This window comes from Pomacea canaliculata, linkage group LG5 (assembly GCF_003073045.1).
Source record: "Pomacea canaliculata isolate SZHN2017 linkage group LG5, ASM307304v1, whole genome shotgun sequence".
NCBI lineage: Eukaryota > Metazoa > Mollusca > Gastropoda > Architaenioglossa > Ampullariidae > Pomacea > Pomacea canaliculata.
In genome coordinates this window covers 32411423-32435696 of record NC_037594.1, presented here as the reverse complement: position 1 = coordinate 32435696, position 24274 = coordinate 32411423, and the positions used below count along the sequence as shown (strand labels likewise).

At 36.4% G+C, this 24274-nt stretch overlaps 2 protein-coding genes across 2 annotated transcripts; one reads left to right on the top strand and one right to left on the bottom strand.

The window, feature by feature from the left end:
- The first annotated feature begins 5 nt into the window (after positions 1-5).
- LOC112563721 (glycerol-3-phosphate acyltransferase 3-like) lies at positions 6-14838 on the top strand. Its single transcript, XM_025237988.1, has 15 exons — positions 6-271; positions 3515-3635; positions 4406-4530; positions 4957-4999; positions 5334-5388; positions 5788-5856; positions 6539-6613; positions 7033-7122; positions 7540-7630; positions 7784-7899; positions 8414-8469; positions 9036-9121; positions 10241-10369; positions 10649-10728; positions 11588-14838. The coding sequence occupies exons 1-15, from the start codon at positions 95-97 to the stop codon at positions 11673-11675; spliced, it is 1401 nt and encodes a 466-aa protein (XP_025093773.1). The 5' UTR covers positions 6-94; the 3' UTR covers positions 11676-14838.
- Positions 14839-15198: 360 nt separating this feature from the next.
- On the bottom strand, positions 15199-24246 carry LOC112563716 (stress-70 protein, mitochondrial-like). Its single transcript, XM_025237983.1, has 16 exons — positions 24111-24246; positions 23401-23453; positions 22741-23010; positions 22250-22374; positions 20936-21009; positions 20641-20747; positions 19859-20021; positions 19512-19604; positions 19059-19268; positions 18788-18877; positions 18356-18598; positions 17602-17719; positions 17242-17336; positions 16726-16818; positions 16256-16396; positions 15199-15972 (listed from the first exon to the last, which is right to left on the bottom strand). The coding sequence occupies exons 1-16, from the start codon at positions 24129-24131 to the stop codon at positions 15886-15888; spliced, it is 1983 nt and encodes a 660-aa protein (XP_025093768.1). The 5' UTR covers positions 24132-24246; the 3' UTR covers positions 15199-15885.
- Positions 24247-24274: the final 28 nt, after the last annotated feature.

Genomic DNA, 24274 nt, shown 5'->3' with positions numbered 1-24274 from the left:
TACTAACATTCCCGTATCTAAATAAAAAGCCTTGACATTGACCTTTGCAACCCTACCATTTTGAGAACAGCTCGAGAAACAGCGGCATGCATAAATGTATGACAGTTTGTTGAAAATGGTGTTTTTAACCGAGCAGCTGTTAATAACTTTGCTATCATTTTTATTTCTTCCAGTTTTAATCCTTCTTCTGATCACTATAGCTCTTGCATCAGTTGGAAAATCACTGGGAATACGCCGCAGATATGTGGCTTTGTTGTTGAGAGTCTTTGAGGTAAGTTCTTCAAGCAGACGACACGTGGGGAGGGGGGGTACATGTTGGTCTTAGAATGATTGGGACGAGGAAGATGATTGGAATTAAATAAAGGCAGTTTTATGTTACAAATACTTTTAAAAAGATATTGCATAAAGGTTCATAAGAGTGTATTCATTTGTGTCGACAAAACGTGATGTAGATTTTAAACAAGTGCGCGTTTTCACAAAAGAAAGCAGACGTTTTCGACTGGAAGAAAGGAGTATTTTGTGTGTAAAGAAGTCACAGATGGAGGTGAAATCGCCAAATTTTTGCGTAACTGCTTATCCAGTTAAGTCAGGATTCAATCACATTTGCTTATTTTGATATGCTCCATATTGATTTGTTCCAGTTATTGCATATAAGCAGGTTGTGCCAGTTTTTCAAAAAATTAAACTTAGAACACATTTGCCATACTGGGGCCAGCAGTGGAGGACCTATTCAACCTAAGTTGTGCTATATGCAGATGGAGCAGGGAGAAAAGTTATAGAAATAGTGACATTGTTTTGCCCAGGCCTAGTGACCAGTGGTGGGTCTGGTGTTCCCGGGCCCCCGCAGCTGTGAAGAGGGTTTTGCCTTAATGGATTTTTTCCTTCTTTTCCTTTTCTTTTTCTTTTAAAGAAAGGTTGACATAACATTCCTCACTTTGAAGATTTTTTTCTATGGAGTAGGGTAATACAAGTTTGACCCTTTAATGTCATTGTTTTTCTCATTTACTAACCGCTTGTTTTAATGTTTGTTGTCTCTATTATGTTACTGAATGAAATGAAGATATTGACAAGTGAATTGTAAGCATATTATATGCTGGGAAAATAATTTACAATTACAAGGGCCTGGAGAGATTGTCTACCCCGTAACCCATGCTGGGTCTCTGCAGCCCTGGTTTTGCCCAGCTAATACCCTAATCTGAAACCCTCACCCAACCCTTGTATCTTTCATTTTTATAATAGGGTCCCGCAGCCTGCATGTGCATGGTCGAGTGGGTCCACCACTGCTGGCCACATCTCAGTAGTTTGTTCCCAAAGCTCTGCCACTTTTCCCTCTTATAAAATTCATGGAGTTATTTTTTGGGGGGTGGGTGGGTGGAGGGAGTGCCAGAGGTTAGGAGTAAAGTTACATATTTTGTGCTTTTTTTCCTACTGTTTCAAGCAAGGTAACAATTCAAAAGTGTTTAAATGATTCTACATTGCTTACTATTTTTGTATATAAAAACCATTATAAATAATATAATGGGTCTAAAAATCTTGTTAGTATAAGAATGAACTTACTGATATTACAACTGTTTATTTCCCTTATTTTTGATGAAATACTTTAACATCTATGGTTCTCAAAACAGTAATTCCAGAAGGAACCTTGGTGTATACATAATACATGCACATTCATAATGTTATTTGTATCAAGAACAGTATTCTTTGTAATGATCAGATGTTATTCTGCAGTATGTGTATTCCTCAAGTTATGCTGTAGGTCTGCAAGCTAAGAAGAAAGCAACTTAGCCTTTAGGTTTGCATATTATGTTAAATGGTCAAGCTTATTTTATGCCAATAATAGCAATAAAGAATAAATTGTAGGAGAATATTCTGGGACTATTAACATATAAACTGGGTAAGATAGTAAAATGACCCATAGATAAAAACTTTCGCACCAGCTGCTAAACCGTCAGACTTCCTGAAAGAAGAGTTTGAATAAGCTACTAATATTGTTGGAAGGGTGCAAGTGATCAAAGCGCTGTATGATAGCTCAGTGAGCTCAGTGCTGCTGGATAGCCAAATGGGAGCATGATTTTGCGTGAAAGTAAATGTACCCTATAGGTGCTCTCTATCACCTGTACTGTTTAATATCATGTATGAAACCCTCCTCAACTGCCTTACTTCCATATCCATCAGTGGAAGTCCGATTTTGCAGCCTATGCTTAGTGGACAACAGATCTGTTAGCAAGTACTAACAAAGAAATGCAAGATCTTAACCAGTAGACTGACAGTTCAAATGCATATGGAATGGAGACTAGCACTGATAAGAGCAAAGTCATGGTCATTGCCAACAGCAAAGCAGAGATCTACATGAAAATGGTATGGCTCAGAGGTAATTTCCAAAAGATGGCAGCTCCACAAAAGATATCCTCATCAGGATTACAACAGTAGCAGTAGCAATGGCTAGGCTGGACAGGGTCTGGTGCAATCATAACATATTTACTAAGTATAATATGTACAATTCCTTCATAGTACCAATCCTGCTTTACAAATGTGAAACATGGACTCAGCTTGCTTGTACGAAGAGGAGAATCCAGGCATTTGAGAATAACTGCTTGAGGAGGCTGTTCAGGTTCTTGCACAGAAAATATAAAACCAATAACAGAGAACAGTTGCCACACTTGGACGACTTCAGAAACCTCTACTTGCAACAGTCAAGTAGCATAAGCTGGTCTGGTTTGGTCATGTGACCTGGTGCAGTACCTTGTTGAAGACTGTCCTTTAAGGGGTGGTCTACACCATGGTGGCCAGACGATTTGGCTTACAAACATCAAAGACTGGATTGGTTGTCCTGTTCACAATCACCCAAAACAGGCGTGAATGCTTTGTGGATAATTCTAAATAGAATACGAACCTTCTAACACTCTGATGATGATTGCAGTGTAGTAATAATAAAAGATGTTGGTTTATATAGTGTCTTGCCCCACCATTTAATGAAGCACTGTATAAAACAGCGACATAATAATAATAATAATTTCTAGGGCATGTGGTCATCAGTTCTTAAAACTGAGAAAGCATTAGAGATCACAAGTAGTCGAGAAAATTCATGGAGCAAGAAGCAGGAAAAACACTTCTCATTATATTTATACAGATACAAAATCTAAGCAGAAAAAAAAGCAGCAACAAAGCTTATATCTCATTGATGAGAAAATGTGAAGATTGCATTGTCTCTATGTCAGGGGAAAGGTTGTATTTCAAGAGAAATGGAGAAATCCTGTAAAATGAAGCAACTTAGATAATATTGTCAAGATAAACAATAAGCTGCAGAGACCATTAGTGGAAGAAATGGTCTAAAGGTGGAAATGACTTGGTACAGGTATAGAACTATCCTTCAATTTCAAGCTTAAGTGTGTTATTTGTCCTCTTGTTATGTCCTTTCAAATGGTTAATAATAATATGATTGTTTTAAGTTATTTTTTGTAAACAATCCTTTAAGAAGTATTTTAAAGAAAATGTTACATTTTCTTTATTACAGTATATTGGCACAAAGCTTGTAGACCAACAGGAAAATGAAGAAGATGAAGAGAGTGACATAGAGGAGGAGAAGGTCAATCAAGAACAAATCATTGAAACAGAAAGCAGCATTGGGGAAACTGGTAAATTTCAGTTTGGTAACAGTTGCTTTGAATTTAAACATTGCTTTCTCAATAATTATTACTATTTGAGTTATTCCTGCTGTGATCAATTGAACCAATCTTTATTCAGAACTTGTATTGAAATTTTGTGAGCTTCACCCCCCCACCCTTCCCACTCTTACCCAAACACATGAGACATGTCTAATCTCCTGCTGTCTTTGTCATGCAGCTGTTTTATTGCTATTGGTTATGTAATAACTTTAGTGGGACTCTTGCATGCTGTATTTGGATCCTGTTGACTGTTTAGTTTTATCGGATTTGATGACGCACATGTCAGATGGGTATGCTTCTTTGGAAAGGTAGTGTACGTAGTCTTAGGGTTAGTGCTGTGGAGCAGGTCACTAGTACAAGGTCTGTCAGACCTATGACTGGAAAATTCTTCCACCTCAGCCGCTCGTCAGGAGGGAGCACATGATTTACAAGGGAAATAAAGGTTCCACTTTCACATACCTTAATCATGTTCACTTACACTGTGGCCTTTAGAAAAGAAATGGTTGAAGGACCTGTTATGGGTATTACATTTGTTTGAACTATTAGGTACCCAGAAAAGTTCATGTAAAAATTGAAGGAACTGAGAACATTACATTGACTCTTGACGGGAGCTTTTGTCAACACACTCAAGTCAAGAGAAACATAACTGCATGAAAATATTTTAAAATTTGATTATCTAAGACTTGTATCTATAGTTAAAATTACAGGTATTTATCTCTTTTTTTTTTAATTCTTGCTAGGTCATGTGATCAAGCGAGACTTTGCAATATCCGTCTCCCAAGGGCTGACCCGTCCAGAGTGGGAACCATTAAAGAAAAATTTTGAACTTTCTGATATTTGTCACTTCTCCAAATGTGGTATAGAGGTAAAGACAATTTTATTATCCATAACATTCTTGGAAGGAATGATCAATTGATACTTATTTTACTGATTATGGCTAATCAAAAGTTTATCTTTCAAATTCAAGCCAAACTAATAAAAGAATGATTATTCAGAGAATGAATAATCAGAATATTTTACCTGAGTTAAGTTACATATTTCTCAATAATGTATTTAACAGTTTCTAAAGAATAGAAGGAATGTTAATGTAAAAGAATCTATTAAAATTGCATTTTAATCTACTAAGCTTAATGACTTTATACTCATTCATTCTAATTCTTTGATGTTTGTTCTCACTGCTTCGTTGGAGTTAGACGAAAGTGCTTCTTCCTCTCCCTGCTTCAGCTACATTTCTTTGTAGAACATGTTTTGTTGTTTTAAATAATACATATACACAGTGTTGCTTCCCCAGGCTATTATTGAAGATGACGTCACCAAACGGTTCAATGCTCATGGTAAGATTTTACAAAATGTTAAATGCCTCCTGAAGTAAAACTCTTGGGGATTTGTCAAGAATAAACCAACAGTTGGCATTTATGTGGCATTTTGTCTCATGTTAAATGCTTTGGGAAGTTGTACATGCCTTCTTTTGGTTAGTGGTTGAGTATGGCACTTTAAATGTTGACAGTTTTCTGTGAAATTGCCCATTGCCATTTTCTTAATTGGCATCATTTATGCAACTTTACAACTTTATGCCAGTTTTTGAAAAGTAAAAGCCATCTTGTGGTTGAAGAATTGAGCAGATTTGGCTGCATGGTGATTCTAATTTAGCCTTAATGTAATGTTTAGAGCTGGAATCTTGGAATCTTCTCACAAGAAGCAACAAAGGATACCCTCTAACCAAGTAAGGATTCTAGCAACGTTAAGAATTCAGTAGGACAGTGTACAGTTTCTGTTTCAGAATTTTAACTGTGGCATTACCATCACCTATTACACATTTTAATGGCAACAGAAACTACAGATTTTTCATCCAATGACTACCCAGAACAGAAGAAGTTAAAAAAAAAAAATTCTTTTTTGCATTAATGTGTCGAACTGAGCTGTTACGCAGATGTAGTGAGATTGGTAGTCAAAAGCATTTCTTTATTTTGTCGCATAGGCTTCTTCAGGTATAGGTGAACCGCCATGATTTAGTTTATCATTTACATCATCTGCTTGCATGCTGATGTTTGTTTGTTTGTTTGTTTGTTTGTTTTTTAAAGTTAAACTTAAAATCTGTACTCACATCTTTGATGCATTTCAGAAACATTCGCCTTACAGTATTGTGGTGCATTGGATTTTTTGTGCGCTATGTGCTGCTGTTTCCCTTCAGGTAAATTTTATGATTAAAATAAAATCTTGAACTTAGAAAATTAATCTAACATTGGCATGAGATGAATAATATTTTTTATTGTTTAGAAGAAATTTTTTAATTTGTACATTGAATTATATCCTGGAGATCTTGTCATTTGTTCCAGGTCACCACTTTGATTACCTTAAGTATTAACTTAAAGACAAACAGCACTTAGGTGTAATATCTGCCTGAAAATAAATGCGAAATGTGTGTTAATACAAAGGGCTATTTTGGGACATAAAATCCTTATATTAAAAGGCTTTTCACACCACACTTTATTATCACATTTTATTGGCATCAACAACTGATTCACATTACTTTTTTCTTAAATAATTTTAAAACATATATTTTCGACTGAATTAAAACAGGATGGACAAAGTTAAGCATGCCTTTACGTTGAAATTTCAGACAGATACATTGTACATTACTAGTTTTAATTCAGGACTCTTAAGATCCTCTCCTATTTCTGTACAGAAGTAAATGCAGTGTAGAAAATGCTTCCTTTCTTTAGTCTTTCTTCACTTACACCGACACAAATTATCACTAATATGTGAAAAATCATGAAACAACATAACTTCATCAATAGCAAAGTGAACGTTCCAAACAATTGAAATATTTTGCTTCTGGCTTTTTTTCATTTATGCATTTTTGTGTTTTTTAGGCTTGCACTGGCTATCATAGGAATTTTGTGGCTTATTGTGTCAACTGCTTTCATTGGTTACCTTCCTCCAAGCAGGTGAGTGCCAGTGATTAATAATTTATTAATTTACCATCACAAAACCAAATTAGCTTCTCAGTAATCGCATGATAAGCAACCTTTGCTCAGAAGATGAATAAATCTAGTACTAATTTGCAATTGATGTAAGCCACAATTTGATTATCATTAACCTTTATTTTACATGCCTAAATAATTGTATACCAAAAAACAATTTAACTGATAACATTGAAATGAGATTAGGGCATCTCAATCATGAATCAGGTATCCTTAAGTCTCACAATTTGCTCAGCACTATTTTACATAAGCATATTCACACATTCATTGTTTTCACACTATAATACTTATTTTCCTTTTCCTTTGTTTCTTAGGTTCAGGACATTAAACTTGACATGGGGCTAATTTTTGTATCTATATACCAATAAATTTGTTGTTTGCAGATTCAAGAGATGTTTGAACCAGTATGCAACACTGATGTGTTTTCGCTTATTGGCTAGGTCCTGCTCTGCTGTTATCACCTTTCACAATGAGTCAGTACTTTTGTTGCAATACTTACCTCTGTATTCTCTGGCAAGGAATGGGTTTATGCTAAATAGGACTCATCTTTCTCATTCACACACACACACTCTTTCTCTCACTTTTGAAAAAAAAACACCTAGCAAATAGAAATTCTAGTAAAGCACAACTTTGTGCCAGTTATTGAAAATCAAAACCTCTTAATGATCTTTATCAACCATTGCCAAATGTATGTGATTTATGCATGAAGAGCATGGTGCTACATATTTAATAGTCTATATTTTTTTTACTTTTATAGGAATTTACTTCAAACACTGCTTAAATATTTTCATTATTTTTCTTAATGTAAAGTTGACAAACTTTATGAATTATTGGCTTCCATTGCCCTCACTGTTTAGCATCAAATTAGGAGGCTTTCTGTTGTCTTTCAGGCAGAATAAAGCAAAAAATGGAATTGTTGTAGCAAATCATACATCACCGATTGACGTCATTGTGCTTTCCTGTGACAATTGCTATGCAATGGTAGGTGATTTTATTTTTTAAAACTTGTTAACATCAGATTTTGCAGCAGTGATTTCTTAGGTAAGTGTATGTCCTTTTTTTCTAAACCATCTGTGTTTTCCAGAAAATGATGAATGAAAACTGGACAGGGTATATTACTGAGTTTTTGTGCAGGTTGGTCAGGCTCAAGGAGGGCTCCTAGGGGTGTTGCAGCGAGCTATGGGACGGGCCACTGCCCATGTTTGGTTTGAAAGATCAGAGATGAAAGACAGGCATCTTGTGGCCAAAAGGTTAGTTATTCATTTGCGTAAAGCTATGATCGTGTTACTTTATCAGTAACACTTTGATAGTCATTGAAAAGTACTATGTTGGTCAATGGATCTTCAAATGTTGCCCATTTCCTGTATGATAAAAGGCAAAGTTTTTAATGGTGATATTACCTGTATGAATTTGAAAGTCATATTAACCTTATTACAACTATTGAGGGGCTTCATCTTTGCTGCCATACTGTATCAGTGCAAGAGACTGGTCAATTGGGTGGTCATTTAAATCGTGCTGTCTGAAAAACCACTGAAGTATAGTGATGTTCTTTTCTTGGATACATTCTACTGGCCTGTAAAGACCTTTAGCTGCTTATGCTTCAGCTGAAAAAAATCATTGCTCCACTCATTGCAGTATGATGCACTGAACACAATGGCCATACTATGTCTATCCCAACATTCTCTGTCATAGCTGCATGTTATATAAAAATTTTGCATTTGTATTCATTCAGTCCATTTATCACTCAGTTGAAACTATTTGCAGATTGAAGGAACATGTTCAAGATGCTAGCAAGCTTCCAATGCTAATATTTCCAGAAGGTGAGAAGTTCTTAAAATGTCAGACTTCAGTGATTTTGCCATATGCTTGAGTAGGCATAGAGTTCTTTTCTTTAATAACATCTGCAGATTTTTGTATTGAAAGCAATATACAGTGCTCTCTACTAATATGCATACCCTCTGGATCCAGATTATGGGCTGATAGTTTGACCATGCTTTTATGTTACACGACCCATTGAATTCTAACAGGACTAGATATTAGAACATTTATGATCAAGGGAGAAATTGGTGTTTTACACTGAGCCAGCAGTTAAGGCTTTATCATGGCAAGGCAGTCAATCCTGTTAACAGGTGCCACATTCAGAGAAAGAACAGATGAAAGCTGAACCCAGGACATTTATGATCAGAGCAAAGCTTATAAATGATGGGTTTATCAGTTGAACACACCATAATCTTCTGTATCTGAAATACGGATAACTTGAAGCTTTTAAGTGGACTGCTTAGTTTATATATAAACATGTATAGCACCCATACATATTTCTTATTTATGTGGTAGTATATGATTTATGCATTTTGTATACATAATTAAAAACAGTATTATCTATCAGGAACTTGCATAAACAATACATCAGTAATGATGTTCAAAAAGGGAAGCTTTGAAGTGGCAACAACAATATATCCAGTGGCTATCAAGGTAACGAGCTGTTTGTTTCTGATTTTCCTTTTAACCCTTATCTGTAATTTTTGTTTTATTATGCTGAACATATTGCAAGATTTCAAATTTAATAGTGATTACAGAGTAAATGCTGGCACAGTAGTTCAGCTGTTTATAACATCAGTTACAAAAAATTTTTGCCAGCCTTTTATTGTGAAAAGTGTACTGTTATAAAATTGTCAACAACTGTAGGATTGTCATACAATATAGAGGTAATCTAGGGTGTGAACTTAAGAGATTCCCTCAGAACTTTGTTATACGGTGTATAGTTTGAGTCTGGTTGTCTTTGCTGGTTGAATATTTAAAAGCATAGTATAGCAGCTAGAAAATAGCTATTGGCCTTCTCATCACTCACTTAAAACCAGGCAGCTAAAGCCAATAAAAGATTGGATAGCTTTTAATTCGACCAGCTGTTGCCCACCTACAAGCTCTAAATTTTGTGGCAGAAAACTGGAAAAACAAGATCAGTTGAAATTGCGAATTGTCACCATTCTTAAGCAGACATGAAGGGGATTTCATGAGGCTCAGTCTACAAATTCTTTGATGTGATGCCAACTGAGCAGGAGTGTTTAATTGAATGGAGTCCTGGGCCATTTTTAAAACCATAGAACAGTCTCTGTAAACATGGATCACATGAATCTACTTCCAGAAGTTTTTAAGCTTTGTATTCACTGTTTGATGCATTGACAAGGAATGTTCATTGGCTTCTGGCAGCTAAAATGCCATTTCAAATCATATTTTACGTATTTTTTTAAGAATATAGAAATTATGAGCTTTTAACTAACTTTAGTTGTATATCTCTTACGTTCATTGAATAAAAAAGATTGTTTCAGTTTCCAAAATATTGAAAATTTGCCTTGTGGGGATACTTCCAACCAAACTTATGGGGCAGATTAGTAATATTGAAAGCTGCAGCATTAGTCCCTTATTTCAGTGATTTGTGAGATTTGATCAGTACATGACACAGCAGCGGATGTTAATGTTATACACGTAGAAGAGCTTCCTATTTGTAAATGTGTGTTATTAGAGAGAGTAGCACAGAGGAGAGAGGAGTTGCAAATCCATCAAGAAAAATAATGAAGAAATATTTACTGACAGTATGATCTCAGGTTTGGTGATGCCTTTTGGGACAGCAGCAAACATGGGATGGTGAGTCATCTATTTAATATTTTGACCAGCTGGGCCCTTGTCTGTGACATCTGGTACCTGCAGCCTATGGTCAAAACGGTGAGTATTTTCTGATCTTTGAAGTATTTGGAAGAGATATAATTTGCCATAAATGCTGGACTTAGATTTTTCAGACTTGATGGGGTAGATCTTGAGTTTTATTTTATGAATAATTTTTCTGCCTTATTGTTCTGTCATAAAAAATGATATCAGTTTCACTGGGGTCATATTAAATATTGAAAACAAAAATTTTATGCCAGAAAATACTTTCATAGATAACAGATATATTTTTTGCCTATTCACATGAATGACAATATGATGACCTTACTTTGTTAACAGGAAAGAGAAGATGCTGTAGAGTTTGCCAACCGTGTGAAAAGAGAGATTGCACAGCAAGGAGGCCTAGTGGACCTAGATTGGTAAACAATGTCACTTTTTAGGGGAAGGCATGCTATTGCAATTCTCTTTTAGCTGGAATTCCCAAGTATCTTCTTGACAGACTTCAAAGGATCCAGAATAACGCTGCTTGCCTCATCTGTAGACCATTTAGATACAAACATATTTCACCTATCATTTGCTGTCGTCACTGGGTGCCAATCACGGACTGTATAGCCTACAAACTTTCCACTTTGACTTATTCTGCTGTTTCTGACACCAGTCCTTGGTACCTCTCTGAACTCACGCCCATCTATGCACATGGCCTCTTCGCTTGACTTCTGACACCAGGCTTCTGCAAGTCCCACAAGACAAAGATGTGTAGACGATGGTCTTTTTTCTACCAAGCCCCATCAACTTGAAATGGATTACCCATCAGCCTTTGTCACTCTTATTCTCTTAGCACCTTTAAGTCCAAACTTAAGACACATCTTTTCAGAATGACTTTAATGTGACCTTGAGCGTGCATAACACGTCTATATTTGCTTTGTGTATGAGTGGTGTCTGTAGTAGGAGTATGTCTGTCATATTAGAATATGGGTGCATGGTTATGATCTAGTCTATTTATCATTTATGTGAAGTGCTCTGAGCAAAACTTTTTTGGAAAGGTGCTATATAAATCCTTGTTATTATTGTTAAAATGTCAGTCAGCATGGTAGTGTTTAGAACATTTTTGTTAAAACATTAGACCTTTGATTACGGATGCTACAATTTTTTGTCATGGGGTATTGATGATGTCAGGATTATCATTTGATTCAGGAAATGGTTTGTGTAAATTGGGTTGCCTTTGTAAATGAATTCATGTTTAAAGATGCATATTCTTACTGGATTATTTGTTGGCAGGGATGGACAGCTTAAGAGGATGCAGGCAAAGGAGGCCTGGAAGAAAAAGCCCCAGGAGCAGTACAGCAACATGTTGAAAGTGGAATAAAGTTAAGAACAGCCTGGTATCCTGCAACAGCCATGACCATGATTTTACGCTTCATGCACCAAGGCGCAGTGATTACGTCCACTGCTTTAGTTGTCTAGAGGGTTGCCAAGAGTGCAAGCTTGTGACTGTTGAAAAAAACTTGAACTGTGTATCAAAAACTCGGACAACATAAGTAGGTCTGCCCTTACATAGAAGGAAGTATGATTTGGATGTGCACACCACGTAAAAATCTTGAGATGCTCAAAATGAGGGAACTGACCACTTTCAGAATAAACAGGCAGGGAATTGGCTTGATTGGATGTACTGATAAAACTGCTCCGTATCTCAAGTGTTGATGTGATGATAAAGCTGATCACCTTTTTTGCTGGGCCGGGTGGGTAAGGCAATGATGACTATAATGATAAACTAATTGAGTTGGTAGTAGGGAGGGTAGTGAAAGTGGGATTCTTTCAAGATTAAATCAGTTCGACCTCCGTAACTTGAGGACACATACAGCTAGCTCAAGAATGTTAGCAATAAATGTTTTTAATACCATTAATTTCAAAAGTGGAAACCAAGTTGTTCATTTTGAAGATCTGTAATTTTGTGAACATGTTTGACATATCGTTTCATTTTTAAAAAAATGTTAAGCAAGAACTAATGTGGTCACTGAGATTAGCATGGATTTATGTGGATGGTCAAGGGGGTGGGATGTGAAGTGTACATATTTCAACTCTACTTAATGAAGATTACTAGTACATCACATTTCCTGATGCTTTGGTTCAATATAATTTGCAAAAGATAGCCATTTGAGTATAAGGAAGTGTGAATAAACACATAACTGCACTGCTGAAGAAGGGGTGTCATCGTTTCTACTTAGTTGTGCTGCTTCTGTCCTTGTCAAAGAAATTTTTTAGGTACATTTCAAAAAATGTAAATGTGAAAATGAAAGTCACCAATACTTAATTGGTGTAGCAAAGAATTCAGAGTTATTTTTCTATAATATTCAGATGCACCTTTTCAAAGTTGACAACCAGTCCCCAATTGTTCGCAAGGGAACTCTGCTGTGTTGACAGAGACTTTTTTTTTAACTGTTGTTGATGTGTCCTACACGAACTATGTTCTTATGTGTAATTGTATTTGCTTGCAGACAATCCTTTATGAGGTAGATTTTTTAGTTTTGGTTTTTTGGGGGGAGGGAATGTTTTATCTCTTGGCTTTACACTTTGCAATTAAGAAAAGTAATTTAAAAAAATTATAACAGGTGCTTAGATTTACTTTTATATCATATTTTGGGACTTGCAGGAAAAAAAGGTCTCAGTGTAATAATAATAAATGCAAAACTTTTTAAAGTGCATACTGCCACTACTAAGGAGTATGCTCTTAAGAACAAGAACAAACATGGACAGCAAAACAAATAACATATAAGCTATAAAAGAATTAACAACTGTACTAAATGAAGAATAAAATCAGAGTCCATCGATAATTTCTAAAGTTCAGCTTGTTGAAAGTGATTCCCTATTAGGGGCAAAAAGTTGACAGGAAGCTTGCAAAAACCCCAGAGGATGTTTTGTGTACCATGTGACAGAAATACGTGCCATATCAAGATCTAGACCACTATCTAGTCCTGGCAGTTCAGTGCATTGATTTCAGTGGGCTGGCTTCATGGAACTTCATTTTTCATCTCAGATATTTTTCCCTATAAATTAAGCTTTTGATACCCAGCTGCTGATGCTTCAATAATAGTCATTTTGGAGTATGTTTGTATTTGGTATTATGTAAAAAAATTTGAGTTGATGCTGCAGGTGGGAGTCCCAAAGAAACTGCAGATCTGATTTGTTTAGTCGATATTGTTTTCTGTGTTGTGAATGCAGGCTAATAAAATTCTTCTAAAGAAAACAACCCCCTCAAAACTGCTGCATTATTCATGGCTGCGTGGCCCTATGCTCCTCAAGGAGTAACAAGGACTAAACTATTTATGTCTGCATCAAATTGACCGACACTTCTTCCATCCTTGATGGCATATAAATTTTGAAAATTGCTTTTATAATACTTTACCTAAATAAAATAAAAAAGCAAAATTGTATTTTTTAACGGTGTACATATAAACTGAAGAACATCTCAAGGATGTTTGTGGAAACTTTTTTTAAAAAATTGGACATCATTTTATGTGACTAATACCCATAAATTTCCTAAATCAAAAAATCAGATGCAACATAGTTCATTTTACGTCTCACAATGATAAATTGTTGTCCAAACTAATCTGTTCAAGTGTTTTCACATTTTTTTAAATGTCAAATGTAAGGGAAGATGGGTAGCTTATGCCTTGGCATTTCATGGGCAAACTTAGATTGCAGATGACTTGCATATTGCGAGCTTTCACTCTACTGATCAGAGAGTTGCCACATTTAAAAGACCCACTAATCGCTAAAAATGGGCATTATTTTGTCTTGTTACCAACAAGTGATTATGGGTATTGTATTTACATGATTATGTGCAAATTTTTATTAATGCAGTCTTGTTCCAATTTGTATAATTTCCTTTTACAACTGTTTGTAGGATCATTTACCTGCCACAAGCAGAAAATAGTGGGTCTGCATTTTTCTAAAATTAAACTATCACAAGACCTCATTTGTGTTTTGCTCAGCAACACCATTAAGTTTGAGGCAAAAACTTTCACATTTCACTTTCTTTTGTTATCCAAATTAATAATAATTTTTAAAAGAAGGTATGTGGGAGAGGTAAGAAAACCATGAATGATAACCATCTTGTACTTACTATCCACTGCAGCCTGATAAATGCCATAGAGCAATGGGGTCAGGAAAATGAAATTGTTGTGAACTTAGTGTGAGCAAAGATCTTAACACCATGCTTTGTTGACTTATGGGGTAGTGACTAATAGATCCGAACAGCTGAGCATATTTGTACAAGCATATAATTAAAGTAAGGTCGGATAATTTAGAGATCCTGGTTGCAGGACTCAATTATTCAGTGGATAAATCCTAATAAAGGAGTACATATGAATATGTTCCCTGTGAAGTAATGTGTATGGATGAGAATGTGGTGTGCACTAGACATGGTTCCTTAAACAATTGCATAGTCCTCCCCCAAAATGTAAAATACCCACTAAGTACCTAACTAAGAATCTTGTTAAACACATGGCATTAAATTTTTTTACCACATCTATCTACTTGAGGTTGGTTTCCTTTTTTTTTTTTTCATGTGTAGTGCATCTTTGTGAAAGTGCTAACCAACACTGTAATTCAGTATAAGTAATGTTAAATGTTTCAAACAAATTTGATTTCAAGTGCCCCTTATCAGAATTATCGAGGATATGTACGGTCAAAAAAATCTTAGCATTTCTACAACTTATGCCACGAAACACTAAGCCTTAATAGAAATATTAAAGTGTCAAAGTGCAAGAAAAAGAAAAACAGACATGCCATACAAAAAGAACAAAAGATCTAAGCATGCATTCAGCAAACATCAGAAAAATCTGCACATGAAGGGGACCAATCTCCAGAAAAAAAACTATACACAACACTGCCAGAGTTAGACATTTAATGATGTATGTACCTTTCACTCTACAAGCATCCTTTGTCCACGCTTAATGAGCCGAGGAATGACATCACAAGTACGTTAACTGTATATGCTGGTGTCGATTTCTACACAATGAATGCAGAAATGAGCTACTAACAGAACCCTTTCACTCCCATTTTGTATGAACAGCATGCTAAGTAACAAATTTGAACATTCGATGCCTTTCAACAGCATCAAAAAGTAAGATGAACCAAGAAACTTGTATTCACTCATCAACAAAGCATTAATCACAATAGCTACATATACGATCGATAATGGTCAACTTGTACAAAAATGTTTACTTTTACCTCGATAACTTTAAAGGCTAGTCAGGCTCTTCGTTTCACTTGTAGCTCTTCAAGTGGCTATTAGAGTTCTGATTATAATTGCCTAGTGATAAACATAAATGACTAAAATTCAAGACATTACTTTTCTTTACATCACACACCTGCATGGCACACTGGGAGACTGATACACATAGTCTATAATCTCTAGCACTCTGCAGCATGACAAAGCAAAAGCATTCACATTTTGATCAAATATAATTTTCTGCTATAATGACAGCAATTATAATAATTGCACAAAATTATTTTTCTACACCTTTCAGATCCTCAGGCTAACACATAGTGATCCATAAAAACGTGCCACTTTTTTAATTTTTGTCAGTTTTGGAGCTTTCTTCACGGTTAGCATCGCTGCTGCTGCTACTGCTGCTGCCTCCCTCTCGTTCAGCTGCCATCTGGAAACATTTTAAACCAAGGTGCTCATGTCATGCATGTGGGTACTTCAAAAACTAAGATATTTTAGGACGGGAATGGCCTGTACTGTTGATGAATACAAAACGAAGTATTTATGTCAGTAAGCTAAACAATTTCTTCACAAGCTACAGAGCACAAAGTCCTCAAAGGAGCAACAAGGAATTAACTAAACTATGACATTTTTTTGTGGAAGCTAATTTACTTTTGGCATGAAATCAGTTGGCGAACAATTCATGTCTAAATTATGTTCACTGTTTTACCCACCTTTTTGTATGCCATCTCAAACAGCTTTAATGAAGCTTGCTGCAGTTCAGATGTAACTTGTCGGATTTTTTCAGGGGTTTCCTGGTCTTTGTTAGCCAAAATCTGCTTGACGTCTGCAATCTTTGTGCGGAGTTTATCACACTAAAAGGAAGAAAAAAATATATGAAATGGCATTCAGGGAAACATTAACCCCCTACTGTTTTAGACAGCATCATGCTCAGATAAAAATAAAATTGTCATCAGCAATTGATATGATGACGAAAAATATGAGCATCACAGCATGACGACCAGAGCACAAAGTCCAAGAGCTTTTGTGGCATTTACCCAGACAAATGCATCTTTAACAATGTACATACAAATCTTGTAACATACTTTCCTGCCTAGAATTTTCATGCCTATTATCAAATAAAGCAAAACTGCATTTTCTGTTTCTTTCTACATTCTTCACTTTGTTTAAATCAAATGTTTACCTCTTCCTGTGGAAGCTGGCTTTTAAACTCCTCCATTTTGCTTTCTGTGTCATGGACAATGCCATCTGCCTGGTTCACAACCTCCACCAGTTCCTATGGGAATAAGAAAAAAGAACATGACAATCCCCTTCGTCAAAGGAAAAGTCTACAGCAGTCTACATAGCAAGTCTGTATTTCAGATCATAGCTGTTCCTTGCACAAGATGAATAAAAGTAGTCTTGAAATGCAAGAAATCGTCTGATATTACAAAAATATAATTGCAAGCAAAATCCTTGTTACAAAGGTTCTTTGTTATAAGCATTCGAAAAAAATTTGTTATTTCAGCAGGCCTCTCTGGCAGATACGCCTAACTAGAGAGTCATAGCTACAAGTGGAGAAGTAGTGGATGTTCAGGTCAACCCCAGATTTGTTACCGCCATGGCTTGTAAACTTGATACATCACCCTCCCATTCACGCATACAGACCTCTGAGTAGCTGTATAAATGTATCAACAGAAGTGGATGCCTTATTCACTACCTTCTTCTTTCTGTCTTCTTCAGCATGCTTCTCAGCATTCCTGACCATGTTTTCAATCTCATCCTTCGACAGTCCACCAGATGACTGGATTACAACTAAAATACAATAGACAAATGTAACCATTAAAAAAAAGTAACAGCGCACAGCTAGGATATGATAAAATTTGTTATCAATATATAAGAACTTCAGAATATTTTTGTTTTATTTTATAGGCTGAGTACAGAGTTTGGAATAATTAAAAAATTACTATGGTCTTGTAGACCTTTGGTGGTGATGGGCTGGTAGTTGTCACGAGTTAAAAACAAACATGCATGTAACCATATATTCACACAATCATAAATAAAAGAAGTAAAAACTCACTCTGTTGTTCTTTGCCAGTTCCCTTATCACGAGCAGAAACATTGACAATACCGTTAGCATCAATGTCAAATGTAACCTCAATCTGTGGCACACCTCGTGGAGCAGGAGGAATTCCAACCTAAAATACAGAGTTCATTGTATCAAAACAGTGTAATGACTCCCCAAACTTAAGGAACCAATGCTACTCAAATCTCTTATGGGATATACACATCACTGGTAAGCTGTAACAGTGATAAACCCTACACACGCACAAGAGGAGAAATCAGTGTTTTACGCTGAGCTAGCAACTAAGGTTATATCCCGGGAAGGCAGCCAGCCATGTAAACAGAAGCTACGTGCAGAGAAAAAACAGCGTGCCCAAGCCTGGTGCAGATAAATATTAGTCAACAGCATATAGATTTGTCAAAGGTAAAAAAAGGAGAGGTTGAGGAGCGGGTGCCAACTGCCCCCTTGATTCACCAGCACCCTTGCAAAATACAAGCCAAGCTTGTTGACTCATGCTCAGATTTCTTTTTTAAAAAGCTGTCATCAGCAAAGAATATGATGACGAAAAATATGAACATCACAGCATGAGTGAATACCATCAACATCAATTGGTAACCATAGATGTTAGGTAAGAATGTAATTGAAAAGACCTCGCAAACACAGCAAAAATAAAACATGGGGTAAATCAATTTGTCATTCCCGTCATGTATCACATTCAGTGGTTCTTTAGCTATCCTACACATGCATGTGCTAATCCATACAATCTCACCAGAGTGAACTGTCCCAACAACTTGTTGTCAGCTGCCATCTCTCGCTCTCCTTGGTGAACTTTAATTTCAACCTGAGTTTGTCCATCAGCAGCAGTTGAAAAGACCTGAGACTTTTTCGTGGGGATGGTAGTGTTGCGATTTATGAGTTTAGTGAAAACACCACCAAGCGTCTCAATTCCTAGGGACAGTGGTGTCACATCCAAAAGTAGCACATCTGTTACATCACCTGCTAACACACCTCCCTGCACACATCAAAGGTAACACGTCTTTTGTACATTGTCTTATCCACAAATGAAATGCTGGAAATTAAGACAAAAATGTGTCTGACTGCAAGATATAACAGCTATTAATACACCTCTCCATGTCCAAAGTAACCAGCTACTAAAGGAAAATGAAAAGTGTGTTGCATAAGTTCTTGTCTAACAGCTTACCTGAATGGCAGCACCAATAGCAACAGCTTCGTCTGGGTTAACAGCTTTACTTGGTTGTCGGCCAAACAAATCCTGCACTGTGGTTTGCACCTGTTATTGAAAACCAATTTGAATAATGCAGTGACCTGTACCAATATACGGTCTTAATATTCTGCTAAAAGGAAACAATTGTGTCTCAATCAAACATTTTATGTAGACTTATTATAGCAGCATGACAACAGAGAGAAAGGACAGGGTAGGAAACCCAATTTTCATGATCAAGCTTCTTTACCTTTGGCATTCGAGTCATGCCACCAACCAGAATGACTTCTCCAATATCTGACTTTTTAATTTCTGCATCTTGTAAGGCTTTCTGGCAAGGTCCAACTGTTCGTTTCACTAATGAATCAACTATGGATTCAAACTTTGCTCGTGTAAGTTTCAGGTTCATGTGTTTGGGCCCACTGGCATCCATTGTGAGATACGGCAAATTTATGTCAGTCTGAAATTCAAGAAAAACACATAGGTTTTTTATAAATATCTGTTCTTTGATAAAACCAAAAAAAAAAAAAAAAAAAAAAAAAAAAAAAACAAAACAAACATCTGAAAATATTCAAAATTTAGATAGTTATTTAATCCCAAGAAAAAAGATACACTACACTGCAGCCAATTGTGATCTAAGCCATGCTAAGTTAATTTCTAAATGGACTGAAGAAAGAACTGATTTTCAATGAAAATTACATACCTGAAGAGATGAGGAAAGTTCACATTTTGCTTTTTCAGCGGCTTCACGTAGTCTCTGCATTGCCATGGGGTCTTTTGTAATGTCAAGACCTTGCTGCAAAAAGGATTCACAAACCCTTACAAATGCACTTGCTCCATACATAACTATTTTACTGCAAATCGAATCAACATTTAAAATTAGATCATGAATACCACTCTCATGCTTTAAAGTCTTGAGTGCAAACAGAGAAAAAGTGAATCTGGGATGACTGGACAGTATTACAATCTTTACAATACAGGAAAACTGGTCAAGCAAATATGGTTCACCCACTTTATACGATAAAACTAAACATAGTAAAGATTCCTCACCTCTTTCTTGAACTCTGCAGCAAGGAAATTAACTAGAGCATTATCAAAATCTTCTCCACCAAGGAATGTGTCTCCATTTGTAGACTTCACTTCAAAAACACCTTTCTGAATCTCCAGAATGGAAATATCAAATGTTCCACCTCCGAGATCAAATACTGCAATACTACAAACAGAGATTTTGTCTAATTAACCTGTTGTGATACAAATTTTCCAAAAATTAAAACAGACTTATATGTTTTCATTTTATTGCAACATAGTTTTTATGCATTTTTTCTCTAAAACAGCCCTCTCAATATCTTTAAAGACTCTTTTTCAAACAATGCAAGTTCCAAAATCTGTGTGAATAGCTCCTTCCCGAGTCCCAGATAAGTATACGGATTTCTCCTGATCTGTACCGAGCAGCATTAAGATGCCTCTTAAACTTGTGTTTGCAAAACTAATGTAAAACTATGAACCTTACAACATTATCAGTTAAAAGCTCTCCCATTTGCTATTGGCTTGACAAAGTTATTTACATGCCAACCTATCACAGATTTTACCTTTTCCTACACTCTTCAATGCTAAAAGGCACATCCTTGTTTTTTGTAATACATTTTCAGAAAATGTTTTATTTTAGTAAGTCTGGTATTCAAAACAAAATCTTTTCCTGACTAAAGATGGTGTACTGCAGTAACACAATGACCTTGGGGAGAATCAAGAAGATGGCAACATTTGTTTATATATATATATAAAAAAGCCTACGCAGCCACAAAATGGGAGGAAAAGTGGTCACTGAAACTCACACTTTGTCATCAGATTTATCCATGCCATAAGCAAGGGCTGCGGCTGTTGGTTCATTGATAACTCGTAGCACATTCAAACCAGCAATCTGACCAGCATCCTTTGTGGCCTGCAGCAACAGACATTAATTATGGTCAGCAGTAGTTTAAGCACTCACAACATCAATAGCAGGACTAATGGAAATACTCATCTTTCACTTACTTTCAAGGTTTATTATTTAGGATTTCTTAGATTTTAAAGATTTTCACAATAAGTATTTTATAATTGTTAAATACATAGTCTCTGAACAATACCAACCTGTCTCTGTGAGTCATTAAAGTAAGCTGGGACTGTGATCACAGCATTTTTAACTTTGGTGCCCAAATAGTTCTCTGAAACATTCACAAATATTATAATTGTAGAATGATTAAAACTACGTCCGCTTTCATTATTTTACTTAAAAGAAATAGGATATGTGATAGAATTTTTAAATATTGTCACCAATTGTGACCCCAATTTATTCAACAAATCCTTCAAATTACCAGGAAAAAAAATGTCTGCCAACAACTCAAAGATGAAAATTAAAGCAAAACTGCAGTCTCTTTCAGTGTCATTATCCAAATTACAAAAGAATCTAGTCACATCACAAAAAACTAAACATGCATATTAAACTTTACAAAATATAACTGAGAAGATCAAGGAAAGAATGTTGTATCAGACTCAAATACTGTGTCAAATACTAATGATGACAAGTAACAAGAAGCTGAAAGGTAGATAACAAATAAGATTAAGGACCAAAACCATCATCAAGGCCAAACAGCACAACAAGTGGCCGCAGCAGCACCCACGTTTCAACCGAAACGACCCATACTACCTGCTTACAAGAGCTGAGCAGGTCATTATTTTCAGGCTGAGGACAGGCCACAACCGTCTCAATCACCACCTTTACACCAAGCTCCGGATCGGCCAGACAGACCAGTGCCCGTGCCAGACAGGCAGTCAGACAACAGCACATCTACTGCAAGAATGTCCCATGCACGAAGAACTCAGGCACCGCATTTGGACTGATGAGACGCCAGTATTGAGGAAGCTACACTGCAGCCTGGAGGACCTGCGGCACACAGCATCATTTGTGCAGGAGGCAGGCGTGTCCATTTGAGTGATCGACGAAGAAGAAGAAGAAGAAGAAGAGATTAAGGACCTGGACTGTGGCTGTTTACTGCCTAGAATGTCTTTGACAGGAGGAGGGGTGAATAGGCATTTTACACTGAGCCAGCAATTATATAATATCATGGCAAAACAGCCAGCCCTGTAGACAGATGCCACATGCAGAGATAACAGCGTGCCCGAAATGAAATATCAACCCATGACACCCAATCCTTGCTGCTTTGGTGACCGATGCTAGCCATTGCGCCACCAGACTACATCTATCTTACCAGGAAACGATGGCATAATATAGCCATGGAACTCACAAGACCTTAAGCACCTTCTCTGCCTGCATTCATGAACACTGAAAACACAGAGAGACAACAAACAAAAAAAAAAGGGGGGGGAGGGGTGATTCTAATATAGTAACAGAAGATTAATTTACGCCACCACAAGCTATCTGACCACAACTTTGCCTTCACTTACCTGCAGTTTCTTTCATCTTCATGAGAACAAAGGCTCCTACTTGGCTGGGTGAATAAACTTTGCCTTGCGCCTCTACCCAAGCATCCCCATTAGATGCCCGGACAATTTTGTAGGACACATTTTTCCTGTAGCCAGACAGATTTAAGATACTGTATATACACCACTATACTTGAGGAATTCTTCACCAAACTGTTCTTGAAAATCTTCTAGTGGTTCAACTTTTTTTAATCCTTTACCATCTATCTACAACCCAATAAAACCACATAATTTCAGCTCTACGTGATCTGAAAGTTACGAAAGCCTATTCCAACTGGATTTTTATAATAAACATACAAGACCTAAATTTTTGGGGTGGCTCACATAAGGATATCTTACCTCATCCTTCTACCTTCAAGAATAAAGTAGCATTTCAAAAGCCATTTCTAAACTGTACTCTTTCTTCCCCACCCAACCCACAACTAACCATCCCCTCCAGCTGTCTTTAGACTTACATGTCTTTCTGCACCTCTGGATCATCAAACCGCCGTCCAATCAATCGCTTTGTTGCTGAAAGTGTGTTCTGGGCATTTGTGACAGCCTGTCTTTTAGCTGGCATACCAACCAAGCGTTCTCCATCTTTTGTGAAAGCAACTACTGATGGAGTAGTGCGAGAGCCTTCAGCATTCTCGAGGACTTTTGGCTGTTTGCCCTCCATGACTGCTACACAAGAATTGGTGGTCCCAAGGTCAATGCCTACGACATGACCCTTGACTTTGTCAGACCTGCAAAATACCAGAAACCTCAGGAACTTACAAAGACTTGAGTATCCATGACAACCACACAGCAAATCACTGGTGGTCATGATTATTTACAACGAAGCTAGCATTCTCTGCAAGGAAGTCTAACAGTCCATGCCCCAAATTCCACAAAGAAGTATGCCTAAATTTAGTGCATGTGTTGCCAAATAAAGAAGAACTAGTGTAAAGCAGCTGCTTTAACATTTTAGAAAAGGTGAATCATTGATTTGGAAAGAAGACAAACTTTAAATAATTTTTCAATTCCTAAGTTTATCTGGGCCAGAATGGTTAAATTCTCACAATAAATAATTTAAACATTTAATATCACAAACTTAATGAAAAATGATAAGAAGAAATAAACTATATTCCACTCACCTATATCTCTTTTGGAGCCAGCTTCTTCTCAAAATGAGACCCACCAAAGACACCTGCATTAACAGCCAAGTTCATTGTTGTTACCTTTTAATGGGTTTACTGAATTTTGTCAGATAATTATATTTTTCTTATTCAAAATGTATTTATACAAAAGAGACTACACGTATTCTTTATTCCATAACTTATGTTTCTAATTCACAGAATATACATGGTATGTTGCAAGCTTTGAATCTTTAAATGTGTATTCCTGATATAAGTCTTAACAGTATACATTTACACAATCTCTTCCTCGGTTATTATTATAAGATATTGCTTATGTTATTGCTTATCCCGTTCCCTTCTTAAAGTGCTCGTAGGGTTAATCAATGCACAATCTATGTTTTAGGGGTGGCCACTCAACTTGCAATCGCCGTACAAATGTCATCATCTAATCACTGATACTGTACAATATTCGGTAAATGTCTTCTACACTAACTACAAACACAAAAACTGCGAACTAAACAATCTCAACAAATCAATTGTATGCTTTTGCCAAAAGGATTCATAAATATGACACTGCACAAATACTAATTTACCAGTTAAAACTTCAAGTTTTACATAAGCGTCGTAGGTTAACTGTTGTGTAACTGCCATTGAAATTTGGAATAGATTTCACATTTAGATTTGAGTTAAATTAATACCTAACAAAAACATTCGGGGATGATACTCACATTCTTTTGCACCGTGGCCATTTTGAAGATGGAGGTATTTAATTTTGTCACGGTTTTAACTTGAAGGTTCGGACACACTTCGTTGTCAAAATGTAAGGTGCCCCCTAGCGCCCAGCACGTGTGACAGACTCAACAGCGCTTGCGTCAGACGAGTATCCGGAATA

Bases quoted from the DNA above. Each gene is read 5' to 3' on its own strand.
- LOC112563721 (XM_025237988.1), top strand. From the start codon at position 95: ATGTATGACAGTTTGTTGAAAATGGTGTTTTTAACCGAGCAGCTGTTA. The intron at 7,900-8,413 runs GTTAGTTATTCA...AACTATTTGCAG, and splicing joins AGGCATCTTGTGGCCAAAAG to ATTGAAGGAACATGTTCAAG. The intron at 10,729-11,587 runs GTAAACAATGTC...ATTTGTTGGCAG, and splicing joins GGCCTAGTGGACCTAGATTG to GGATGGACAGCTTAAGAGGA.
- LOC112563716 (XM_025237983.1), bottom strand. From the start codon at position 24,131: ATGGCCACGGTGCAAAAGAAT. The intron at 18,599-18,787 runs GTAAGCTGTTAG...TGATGTGTGCAG, and splicing joins CTATTGGTGCTGCCATTCAG to GGAGGTGTGTTAGCAGGTGA. The intron at 16,819-17,241 runs GTAGTGAATAAG...TTATTCCCATAG, and splicing joins AAGAAGACAGAAAGAAGAAG to GAACTGGTGGAGGTTGTGAA.